This window comes from Bufo gargarizans, chromosome 1 (genome assembly GCF_014858855.1).
Source record: "Bufo gargarizans isolate SCDJY-AF-19 chromosome 1, ASM1485885v1, whole genome shotgun sequence".
Taxonomy (NCBI): Eukaryota; Metazoa; Chordata; class Amphibia; order Anura; family Bufonidae; genus Bufo; species Bufo gargarizans.
In genome coordinates, this window is record NC_058080.1 from 321125088 (window position 1) to 321138588 (window position 13501).

Here is a 13501-nt window from a genome sequence, read left to right on the forward strand (position 1 = left end):
ATGCAAACCTTGGTGATAGTTATGATGTGTCCCCGTGCCTGGGCTGGAACACCCTAAATTCCCTGAGATGGTGAAGAGGGGAAATAGGAGCAGCCTGCTCGCAGAGAACCTGGATGGGAGAGATGACACAAAACAACCCAGACAGTAAACAACAAAACTAGAAACCACACTTATCTTTCTGAGCTGGAACAGACAACCTTCCTTCCTAGCTTCTAAGACCAAAGTGATTCCTATAATCTGCTCAGAGCACTGGGATGGAGTGCTATTTAAACTAATGACCCCACCCAGTGCACCTGATGAGAGGCGGATCCAGCACGGCTCCAAAACAAAACACTAAACTTGTGCTGCTATTCTAGCCGACCTCCGCACATAGTCAGAGCGGGGCATGACAAGAATGGGCCGACTGATTCAAGCTGATAGAAGAGCAACGTTGACTGAAATAACCACTCGTTACAACCGAGGTATGCAGCAAAGCATTTGTGAAGCCACAACACGCACAACCTTGAGGCGGATGGGCTACAACAGCAGAAGACCCCACCGGGTACCACTCATCTCCACTAAAAATAGGAAAAAGAGGCTACAATTTGCACAAGCTCACCAAAATTGGACTGTTGAAGACTGGAAAAATGTTGCCTGGTCTGATGAGTCTACATGCAGATCAGAACCTGAAACAGGCACTTTTACACTGCCGCAATCCGATTGATTAGTCTGCACGGACTAACTAATCGGGTCGATCTCAGGCAAAGGACTACTCTGATTGGTCCCTTGCCGGCATTAGTGCACTGTACGCTGTCCATGACAGCAGCAGTCCATGAACAGAAGTTTCAATCCAAGCGTTTTGCAGTGCTTGGATTAAAGTTCTGCCATGACGTCTGTCTATACACGTGCAGCTAGCATGTATATAGCCGTATGCCAGTTGTCAAGGGGTTAACATACAGTGCCATCTACTGGTCAAGTGTTATTAATACACAATACTCTATATGGTACATGCTGTTGCATCCCTAATAGTAATACTGATCGATTACTGACCAAATGCTGACTGTGTGAAGGTGGATGCTCAAAAGACAGAAAACTTTATAAATGTTAACAGTGACGTCAATACAAACTTACTGCTGACACCCTCTCCATTCTGTCATGGCGCAACTACTTGTATCAGCGTACAACAGAACAGGTTCTGTAGAAATCTATGTGGAATCAGCCAATGGTGTAAACAGAGTGTGCTCTTTCACTCTATAGTACAATCTTGGGCCACTGACGCTAACACTGACCTATAAGATTAAGTTCACACTTGAGTTATTTGGTCAGTTTTGGCCCTGTAACTTACCAAATAAGTGAAGTGTGAACTGATTCTAAGAGTGACGCTTGTCAACTGCCTGTCATACGTACAGTCACTACCACAGTGGACTAGCTATGCATGTTTCTGCAATGCACAGTGTTGTACCCCGATATACAGGTTCTCTGCAGCCGGGAAATAGCTGACTTTTAATACGCTTTGTCGCAAATAAATTCAGATCAAATTGTTTTGGAAAATTTGTCGAAGCTTACAAATCGAATTTTTTAAACCTTCACTCATCTCTAGGCATATTATCTTAATTTTATCATTTTATTTTGCATAGTTCAAATTTATGGAGGTATATTTGTGTTAATATTATCCTTTTAATGATTTATTAAAACCTACTCTTAATGATTTATTAAAAACTACATCTACATTTTACATAGGGATAATAATTATTGTGATTTTAATAGACTGTCCTGTGAGTAAGTACATCCAACATACAGTGATTTACTTAATAAATAGCTATGGAAATTAGATGAGACGAGCAATGAGAAATCCTTGCCAATATAATAAGTATAATGAGATTACTTTGATTCTGTTATTTTTGTATGTTACTCTTTGTATCTGGGCAGTCGGTAGTTAAATATTTCTCTTTTGTCTAGGAATTACACAGCAGCCAGAACAGACTCTTATAGGATGTACCTCCCCCCTGCAGTCAGCCCCTAATTTGGAGCTCTAATGGGAATCCTGGGCTGTTTTGGTCCTGATGGTTCACATTGAGCCTGACGTCTGCAGGCACACAGTTGGTTTAAATGTCTCTTTGAAACAGCAGCTAGTTCTCAAAATGTCTGACTCCGTTTTGAACAACTCTTGGCCTTCTTTCTCTAAATTGTGGATGAAGAGATGGTCGTTTAAAAGAGGTAAATGTTAACAAAAAAGTGTATGCGTGTTGGGGGTCTGTCATTGAGCAAAAGTGCAGAAGGATTTGACTAATTGTATGAAACAGGTGGCAATGACAAAAGACATGCACAGATAATCTCAACGGCAGAAAGTAAAATAATATGAGAGAATAAAGTTTATACAAATAATAATATTTAGACATTGTGCATAGCTTAATATTATAAAACAGTGATATTAATGACTTCTGTTCTTGTATTAATGTAATTATTTGCATATTATTTCAGTTATTATTTTATTACCTATTTTTATCTGTTGTGTGTACGGAGTTATTTATTTTTGTGTGGTCAGCATATTCTGCAACTTAACAAAACTTAAGTTGCTGATGGTATGCAACTTTAAGAACCCCCTACATGTACTTAATTTTATTGGGGTGGGGGTCTTTATAGACCAGCATTTTACACCGGTCTTTGATATCCCTGTGTGCTGCTGGAGGATGCGCCTAATTTATGACGATTCATAAATTTATCTAGGTCATAGAAAAAGTAATAATTTATGAGAAGGCTCATCCTCTGGCAGCCTGCGCGCCTAAAGCTCGGAGCTGCCGTAGATTCCAGTCTTCTTTTGCATCAGAAAAGAAGATAAATATGCTGGGCTAGGTGCTCACCCTCACCATGCCCCCTTTCATGAAAGTGGATTTTTGCTAACACAAGGTTTGCAACTTTTTTATGCCAGAAAACTGGCATGGAGGGAAATATAAATTCCCCCCTGTTTTAATGCTACAGTGTGTTGTGTCTAGACTTTCGGAGCTAGAGTATAACTTGTACAGACCTTGTGAAGTGACATTATATGAGCATATTTGTCGCTAACATACGGTTGGCACATGAAAACATTTTCTGCTCTTCTTAAGACATATATAAATCTGAAAGTCATAACTCTTATGCTGCTTATTTTGGACTGCACTGTCCTGTTATTTCCTATGACCTTGGAGAATCAGCTGCCTTTGACAGTCTGTACAGTACATAAGTGTTTCCTCTATTCTGTGAGCAGGCTTCCTCTTACTATGCCTGGACTTGTGGAGCAAAAGCAAAGCAACTATAGTATACCACACTGAGGCTCTATTGCTGTCTGATTTTTCGACTTTAACGTATTTGATATTACACCACATTACATTTTTTTTAATAAAATGAATTTAATACCCCAATCTACTTTAGATTGCAGCACTTACAAGAGGACCAGTCGGCTTTTTTGATATGCTTCTTTTAGTAAATAATTATATCTCCCATGATATAATTCTTAAGCATCTTTTCTTGTAACTGACAACCTGGTGTTACCAATTGAGGAAGTGTCCCAATATGACTGACACTATAAAATCAGTTCTGACAGCATTACAGTGTGTAGGAGCATACCTCCTTGACAAGTAGAAATTGTAACACCTTTTTCATGAATTTCAAAGGAGAAATAAGGGCAGAGTGCAGAAACTATACTACAGAATTGTTAGTTTATGGGGAAGAAAGTTTTACTAAAACAAATGTGTTAGGCCTATTGGCCTATTGAAAAGAAAGTTGATCCCAGTCTATATGTTTTAAAGATTTTTGTTCACCTCCACCCCACCAAACCTGTGGAGGGAGGCATACTTTCTTTTACCCCACCGCTCGGCTCCGGCTACTTTGGTCCACTGCTGCGTTTGCTGTGCTCTGATCCCCGCTTCTCAGAATGTTTGGGATCACATGTTCTGCTGCAGCCAAAAACCGTCTGTAGAGGTGACATGTCCCCTAAGTGGCAAGTCACTGGGTCACATGCCACTTGTATCACTGTAAACAGACTTTGACTGCAGTGGTGTGTCTTATAGTCCGGAAAATATTGTATATATGCAGTAATCCAGACCTGGGGGATCTGCAATTGTTTAATGTTTCATATGCAATGTTATGTAATGTAATGTGATACTATACTATTCTAGCAGAAGTAATGGTTGGCTTGAGCTGGGCTATAGGGGCTCCCCTCTTGATAGGAGTGGGCTGGTCCTGCTTCCTACCAGGAGGGGAGTTTCATTCTAGCTAAAGAAAGGAGAAGAGAGTGGCGTTCTTGTTCGGATATTGGGGGAATGATATATTATCTTCCTGTGGGAACAACTTAATCCTGCAAGACAAGACAGCAGAGTGGAGTGATCAGCAAAATGCAGGTTTACAGACACTGCTTCAAAGGGAGGCAATACAGCTCAGACACTATCACCTACCTTAACTATCCCTAGTCCAGACTAACATTAAAGGGGTTTTCTGAGATTTTCTATACTGATGGACTATCCTCAGGAAAGGTCATTAGTATCTGATTGGTGGGGGACAGACATCTGGGACACCCGGCGATCAGCGGTTTGAGAAGACAGTGGCACTCCTGTAAGTGCCATGGCCTTCTTACACCTTTCCATTGGCCAGTAAAGATACATTCAAGTGAATAGGGCTGAGCTGTGATCCCAAGCACAGCCGCTATGCGATATACGGTGCTGTGCTTGGTAAGCTGCAAGAAGAGAGCGGCGGTCATAGGAGCACTGGTGCCTTCTCAAGACAGCTGATCAGTAGGCATACTGGGTGTCGGACTTCCACCTATCAGATACCGATGACCTATATTGAGGAAAGGTCATCAGTATCAAAATCTCAGAAAACCCTTTTAAACCTATACCACAATGGACACCTTTATCCACATATGCTTGCTAGTACCAGCCTATTGCCATCCAACCTGCTATCATACCTCCTCACCTGGTGCCAGAGAAACTGCAATTTGTATTTATTGCTGCTGGATGTGCCACAAGTTATATTTTGCAATGAGAGATTGTAATACATTCACTACTTGATTCTTTAAACAAAATCTTCATTGCACCGAACCCCAGGGACTGACTGCCTGAGGGAGTGCACTGGGACAATACCCATTCTTTGCAACGGCTCTTCAGGGGCTCACTCTATAAAGGGGGATATGACACCTTATTATCCTCCATGTATAGTGGAGAGTGGTTCCTGCTACATTCACAGTCAGCACCCACTTTAAAGTGCTGTACGGGAATGTACAGTGTGATGTGGGCAGTACCAAGTGGGGGGGGGGCGAGAGAAGGAACTCATCAGCGTAGCGGAGAGTGGCACCCTCTACACTAACCTGCACATTTGGCTGACCTTCTTAATGCTTCTTCAACACCTACATAGAAGGACTTTACAGGGATGATATGAGTGACATCAAGCTGGAGAAGGGGAGGGGCGGTGCTTACCGGCTTCTGTGCACAGCATCTCCTGCTGCATTCACCGCCCACTTCGTAGCGCTGTGCAGGAATGTGTACAGGGTCACGTGGGCGCTAGCAAGCACAAGGTGGTCCATGTTTGGCAGTTCCTGTACTACAAGTGTTGTTGCCCTCTTTTCTATTAAATTAAATGGGGTTATACACAAACAGCTAAGAAGCCTTATGGTAGTTGTAGTCATATTTTAACTACAGCTGTTATAGCCCGCTTTTAGTTGAGGATATTAGGTGGAGTTACAAAGAGAGCCAAGAACTTTTAGGGTATCTGTACTGATTTTAGGACTACAAGTCTTGTAGCATATAATAAAGTATTACAGCTTATAATGGTCCGCAGTTGCCATGTTTGTTCTTAACACTTTCATCACTCAGTCTTACAGTGTAAATAAGCTTTTAATAAAGTGTTACACAATATAATACGCACAAGGTGCCGGGTTTGCACTTTCAGCTCTGTTTATGTTACTCACTGTTAGAGGGTTAATAAACTGTTATAGAATATAATAGTTAGCAGGTGCCATGTTTGCACTTTCTAACACCCTCTACCGATACTGAATTCAATTTCAGTTGGGATTACACATTTTCGATATAAGCAAAACAGGTGAACTGTACGTGGATGTTCTGCTGAGAGTAATAAAGTCTGCAGGTACAATGCCCGTATGTAATTACATAATGTATCTCAGTCGCTCTAATGTGACACTGCCTTTCTGAATCAAACACACAAGCTTTAACATCCACAATCACCATTTCACAAAGTATCAACATCTTTATTTAGCAACATTAAAACTTTGATCCAATAAAATCAGTGGACATCATCAAACATGTAATAGCAAAGGGGACCACCGAGCTGTGAAAGCAGAGAGAATGAGACTATAAAGTGTCAGTTAAAGTGAAGAACGGTTAGATACAAGGCTGCAGCAAGAAAATGAGCAACGAGCTGCAAGACAAGACAAATAAATTTAGAATGAAACTAAATAGCATGAAGCTGCTAGACTTTCACACTAGCGTTTTTCTTTTCCGGCACTGAAAAAGGCTCAATGCCGGAAAAGAAATAGCATAAGGATGTCTTCAGTTCAGTCATTTTGACTGATCAGACAAAAGATAAAACCGCAGCATGCTACAGTTTTATCTCCGGCCCAAAAAACGAAAGACTTGCCTGAATGCCGAATCCGGCATTTTTTCCATAGGAATGTATTAGTGCCAGATTCAGCATTCAAAATACCGGAATGCCGGATCCGGTTAAAAGTTTATATTCCGGATCCATTTTGCCGGATGACACCGGAAAGACGGATCCGGCATTTCAATTAATTTTTCTGACTGATCAGGCATTTTTATGACTGATCAGGATCCTGATCAGTCTTACAAATGCCATCAGTTGCCAGATTCGACAGGCAATTCCGGCGACGGAACTGCTCGCCGGATCACTCTGCCGCAAGTATGAAAGTACCCTTAGGCAGAATGTGCACGTTACCAGAACAAAACTCAACACCAAGGGGTAGCAAAGCTGCAACAAAGGGCTGAAAGAAGGCAAAATGTTTGACAAAGTGAAACAATACAGCAACAAATTTATAGATTTCAAGAAAACCTAATGGAACCTCTGAATTTTGTAATTCTGGAAACTTTCAGACAGAAATGTCCACAAATAAATTTTCTTTACTGAATGTCAAGCAATATTTTCCTGAGCTACTACAAAAGCTAATGACAAATAATCAGCGGTACAGTAAAAACTTTATGGAAAACATATGGGCAATAAATAGCTCTTTTGCATTTATATCAATGGTTCTGATATTGCAACTCCTTCGGGATATAGGCCCTTTCAGAATCCATGGTCAAATATATCATATAATAGATGCAAGAAAATATGCACAGTTGTATATTCTGGGGACAGCACAGGCAACTCATGAGAGACTTTCAATACATGAAAACTGTAGTTGCAACAAGCAACTTTTGAATGAAATAGAAGTTTTATTAAATCAAATAAACGGCTCTTATAGAATTGTTGTATGAAGTAGAACCAGAAGCATGTGAAGAAGCAATCCATAATGGGACTCACATGAGGAAATTTAATGGTGATTAAACATGAATGCTCTCAAGAACAGCAACGATATAGTAATCCAAGGGTCAGTGAGGTTGCTATCATGTTTGAAAGTAATAATGGAGAACCTTCATTTCAGAGGAATATATTAGTTCATTTATGACCCAATCAGGCAAGGCCTGGAGCCATCACGACAAAACAAGTTAATATACTTTACAACATTCTTGATTTTATGGTGTAGCCAATGTTTTTTCCCCATGCACAGACCTGTATCAGCCTAATACAGCTAACTGATAAATGATATCAGATGTAGGAAGGCTCAACGGGACCGTCTTTGAAGGAAGGTATGTGTCACCGAGGTTCCTGGCCTCGGTGAAGTAAGAGCTAGTTTTCAGCAGTTGCAGTTTGACACTTTGCTATTTAGTATAGCTGTAATAGCTGATCCAGGATGGGTCTTACTGGGAGTAGTCAAAGTGCTGGGTGGGTGACTACTCCCCAAGTTCCAGGCAGGTTCTTGACTGGCCTATATAAAAAACAGTGTCAGCTGGTGGTAATTACCTCTCTCTCTGACAGAGGAGCTCTGGAAATTGCTGGATTGGGATCTGAGCCATGTGCTAGGCTGGAGGCCTGAGTTTGGGAGGTCTGCTCTGTCCTGAGCAATTCCAATCGGGTGTGAATTAACACCTAGGATAACCGGTGACTCTTTTGCTGTGTGAACTGTCTAAAGTAGGTGTGAACGAACACAAAAACTGAAAATGGACTGTTGTGAAGTTTTGTTGCCAAAAGTGTGAATAAAACACTGAAGTTTTTGAGTTACAAACTGGTCTTTGCCTCTATACTGCGTCCACTTGTCCTGTCTACCAGAGCGAATCCCCACACAGAATAAATAAAATCTTTAGAGTTGAAAAATATAGCGGTCAAATGGATCATCTACATTCCAAAGCTGCAGAACAAGGCGTAGCGGCTACCCCGGAGCGTAGAGGGGTCTCCACCGCTGGAGGGTATCCTTTTCCCGATCATTGAGGAGTCTGCTCAGCATCTAGTAGTGATCCAAGTGAAGATGCTCTTCCAAGCGCTAGTGTGATGGCTGTATATTTGTTACCCCCAATAAGAGACAAGACTCTAGATTGCGGGTGGAGAAGAACTCACTTTATTGATGGCCACAGCTCAGCCTTTTATGCAGGAACACAAACTACAGCAACCAATCAATATACAGTAAAAGATAACGCACTCACAAACAGGGGCTTGGTCACAAAGCTTACAAGTAGACACTGTGTCTTTACCCAGACAATAGACCAGATTGTTATCTTGTGTATTGTAATTAAGTAGGTCAGTCTTGTGGTTAGAGTAGACTGAATGTCTAGAAGTGTGTCTACACCTATGTCCCTGATACACATAGATGTCTCCATCCATTGTTAAGAGTAGGGGGATCTGTTACACAAGGCATATTGCCAGGAGAAATTGTAATTTTGCCCACTTCATTTGAAGCTGCATTGATATCAAGATGTAATGGCTATCATCACAAAGTTTGGCAAGCCAGATGTATTTACAACAATGGCATGTAATCCAAAATGGAGAGAGATTGTTCAACATTTAGACAAGTGGCAAAAAAATGCATTTGGTACTGTTGTAGCACAAGTGCATGTCATTGAGTTTCAGAAACGTGGCCTACCTCATGCCCACATATAAGTCATACTCAGATCTTTGTCAAAACATAGAACAGATGAAGATATTAATACTATTGTATGTGCTGAAATTTCTGATAAAAAAACCTTCTTATTAGTTCATTAAATTGTCACCAGAAATATGATTCATAATCAGTGTGAGAATGTTTATCCGAATACTCCATGCTTAAAACGGCAGGTGTTCAAGACATTTCCTCACTAATTAACACAAAAAACTATACAAAATGTAGATGGGTGCCGAACCAAAACTTCAGCTGAAATTAATGGCCAAGTGATTGATAATTCTTGGATTGTCCCAAATAATCCTTATTTGCTGCGAAAATACAACTGCCATATAAACGTAGAGGTATGCTGAGGCTTGTTGGAGAATATTAGCATTTGCAATGCATATGCAGTCGCATGCAATAATAAGATTAGCTGTCAGTTTACCAGATGAACAGAGCATATTTTTTTATGCAGAAGACTTGTAAGACCTTGCTCAAAGGGCACAGAGAAAGTCTACCATAAAGGACATCTGTCAGCAGATTTGTACCAACGAAGCTGGCTGACCTGTTGCATGTGCGCTTGGCAGCTGAAGGCATCTGTGGTGGTCCCATGTTCATATGTGCCCGCATTGCTGAGAAAAATGATGTTTTAACTTATGAAAATGAGCCTTTAGGAACAACGAGGGTGTTGTCATTACACCCGCAGCCTCTGCACTTTGATTGACAGGGCCAGGTATGCTGAGATAAGATAATTGGGAGCATGTACTCTGTTAATATTAGAGAACAAGAACAATACTTCTTAAGATTGCTCTGATTACATGTGATGGGAGCCGTCAGTTTTGAGGATCCTAAGACCAGGCTTGGACTGGCACACAGGGGTGTAGGTGAATAACCTGGTGGGCCCCGACCAAGCTGAGCCCCTAGTTCCACACCCCTGCACAGATGGCACATGGCACAGTAGAGTGACTTCACTACATATACAGTAGATAGGCAGCATACAGCATCTCAACCAGCCTATGTCCATATAAAAACTTGATAGATTATTTAACAGTTTATTATTATTAGAGATGAGCGAATCAACTTCGGATGAAACATCCGAAGTCGATTTGCATAAAACTTCGTTCCAATACTGTACGAAGCAGGAGCTCCGTACAGTATTAGAATATATTGGCTCCGATAAGCCAAAGTTTTTGCTTCAGAAATCAATTTGTACTGTAAAAAAACATTTCCCGAACTCTGATTTTGTTCCAAGTGGTACCTTGGAACCGAACCCGAGTTCGGGAAATGTTTTTTTATTCGCAAAGCAATAACTTTGGCTCATCTGAGCCAATACATTCTAATACTGTACAGTATTGGAACAAAGTTTTTTTAATATAAATTCTTAGGTTTTCCATTATTTTATACAGTAATCAAAAATATCATGTATGGGATGCAGCCCAACAATAATACCAGGTATATTGCAAACAAAAAGGCACTGACAAAAAATACCTATTGCTTAATATGTAGGATGAAGTTATTAATCAAATACATGAATATTGGTTGGAGAATATGGAGTCTAACGAGAGGTGGGAAGGGTAGGAAAAAGAGAAAAAAACTAACAAACCCCCAATTATGTTGTCAACAACAGTTTAAATTCTTGAGAGCTTTGAAATGTTATCCAGTGTCGCCAGGTTTTATAGAATTTAGTATCTATACCTCTCAAAGATGCTGTCAGGTCCTCCATTCTCATGACCTCCTGTATTTTGTTAATCCACATTGTTATCGTGGGAGCAGATGTTTGCCTCCACATGCAAGGGATACATGCTCTTGCTGCATTGCCCATATGTTGTATCACCGACCTCCTGTATGTAAAGACTGGAATCTCGCTATGATGGAGCAGGAAGAATGCCGGTGTCTTAGGAAGAGCATAGGAGGTAAATTTACATGATATGATGCACCATAACTCACACCAAAAGCCGGCTAGCACGGGGCACTCCCAAAAATCATGCGACATCGACCCTCTAGTTCTCCCACAGCGCTAACATAGTGGGGAGACTGTAGGGAAAAGGGAATGCAGCTTGGAATGTACCCTGTACCACCTGGAGAGGACCTTAAACCCTGTTTTCTGGATATTGCTGGCTATGGAGGTCTTATGTGTAACTGTGCATATACGTTCTTTCTGTTTCGGTTAAAAAGGTAAGACCCAGGTCTCTTTCCCAATTGAGTATGTAGGTAGGAGAAGGTTGGTTAGATGGTGAGATGAGTAGGCCATATAGTCGAGACAGCGCATGTCTAATTATCCCCCTCACCTCACAGATTTGTTCAAAATTTGTTCTGTCTAGTTTGTACGTAGCGGCTGGAGGTAGCGATGCGAAAAAGTGTTGTAAGTTTTGGGATTTCCAACTCGACAGACCTAATAGGTCTGAGGTGTCAGTGAGTGACTGAGAAGAGGGCCAGGAGTTGGAGGTAATAAAGTGATGTGCTCTAAACCTATTGACCTTCATCAGCCTCCGGAACAAACCTTGCTCTAACCTCGGAGGGAACATGGGGTTACCCAAAATCAGTAACATTGGTGAGGGAGACTGATAGATGTCCGGTAGTTCAAGGATAGATGAAACTGACCGAAATGTCGGTCCTATGGTGGGGTGAGTGCGTGACGCCAATGATATTTGGAATCCCAACCAGGGCGTTGTAGCCAGCGGAGTAGGTAAAAAGGATTGCTCTACTGCTATCCATTGTTTATTTGACTGATCACGGCACCAATCTACAACTCTACAACCAATCTACAACTCTAAGTAGGTGTGTGGCTTGGTAATAGAAAATTAAATCCGGCAAACCTAGGCCTCCACGAAGTTTGGGTCAGAATAGAACAGAACGGGCTACTCGTGGGGTTTTCCCTGTCCATATAAAACATGTAAGGATGGATAATAAAGTATGAAAAAATCATCTGGGAATATGTATGGGCATAGCTTGCAAGAAATATATAATATTCTGGGGGGAATATTCATTTTAAAAATGGAGATCCGTCCGAACCAGGTGAAGATACCTTTGTTCCAGCGGTCTAAGTCTGTTTTTAATGCCTGTATAAGGGAAGGGGGGGGGGGGGTAGTTTGCTGAGTATAGGTCGGATAGGTTTGTGGTTAATTGTATACCTAAGTATTTAAGTTTAGTGCTTTCGATTTTTGGAAGTTTATCTTCAAATTAGATAAATTCGAATAGTGTTTAAATTCTTTCAAAAGATTTGGTAGTGATATGCGGGGGCTAGTAAGGAAAAAAAAGGAGATAATCTGCATATGTTGCTACTTTATGTTAGATTTCCTGAATCTGTTATGTCGTGATTAGCTCTTATGTGACCTAGAAGTTGTCCTAGACAATGAAAAAATATCAAGAGGGCTAGGAGGTACCCACGTTTCTTATCGAGCTAGGCTGAAAACTGGCCATTCACCTTGACTGATGCTGTGGCGTTCGAATATAGGTTGTGAATATGGGCCATCATTGCCTCCCCCAACCCTATATTCCCCAGTGTTTCAAACATGAAGGCCCAACCCAACACTGTCAAATGCTTTGTTGGCATCGGTAGAAAGAAGAAACATAGGAATTTTAGATGTTATCGCATGGTATATTAGATTTATAGCCAGGGGCGTACATAGAAATCACTGGGCCCCATAGCAAGAGTCTGAATTGGGCCCCCTAACCCTGCCCACTAACCACCCCTGGCTCATCCCATCTCCTGTTCTGGCATCTCCCCTGCCACACTTCCATTTGCCAATAAAGAAATGTGTACATACGTTCGTACGTATTCATACTGAGCCAGAGAATGATGGGCACAGGCCAGTTTTGCGGCAAAGAGAATGCTGTAGGAACAAAACCCTGTGGTATCTGAATCTATGGATATTCCATAAAAGTTTTATCTGCAGTCCTATGTAACACTACAAATAACACAGTAATAACTCTCTGAGTACAGATAATGTAGTAGATGTCATCTGTAGTCCTATGTAACACCACAAATAACAAAGTGATGGCTCTATGATTACCGAAAATATTGAAGTTACCTGCAGTCCTATGTAAAAACACAGATAACACTAGTGCTGATCATGTGGTAGTGTTACCTGCAGTCCTATGTAAAACCACAGATAACACTAGTGCTGATCATGTGGTAGTGTTACCTGCAGTCCTATGTAAAACCACAGATAACACTAGTATAAATCATGTGGTAGTGTTACCTACGTTCTAAGTGTGCCTCCCTGTGTCTCTCTCATGGACTCCATGCCGGTGGCGCTGCCTCCTCTTCCCTCTCCTTCTTCTTGCCCCACACAGAATATCCTGATGCAGCTGCGTCAAGACATAGGAACACTGTGGGCATGGTGATGG

General features: G+C 41.3%; 1 protein-coding gene across 2 annotated transcripts in view; it reads left to right on the forward strand.

Annotated features, from left to right (window-relative positions):
- The first annotated feature begins 2042 nt into the window (after window positions 1–2042).
- ARHGEF18 (Rho/Rac guanine nucleotide exchange factor 18) overlaps window positions 2043–13501 on the forward strand; it is a 534361-nt gene continuing 522902 nt past the window's right edge. For both annotated transcript variants that reach the window (XM_044305773.1, XM_044305780.1), the window contains exon 1: window positions 2043–2196. In XM_044305773.1, the coding sequence (XP_044161708.1) occupies window positions 2043–2196 (154 nt within the window). The remainder of the gene's footprint in view (window positions 2197–13501) is intronic.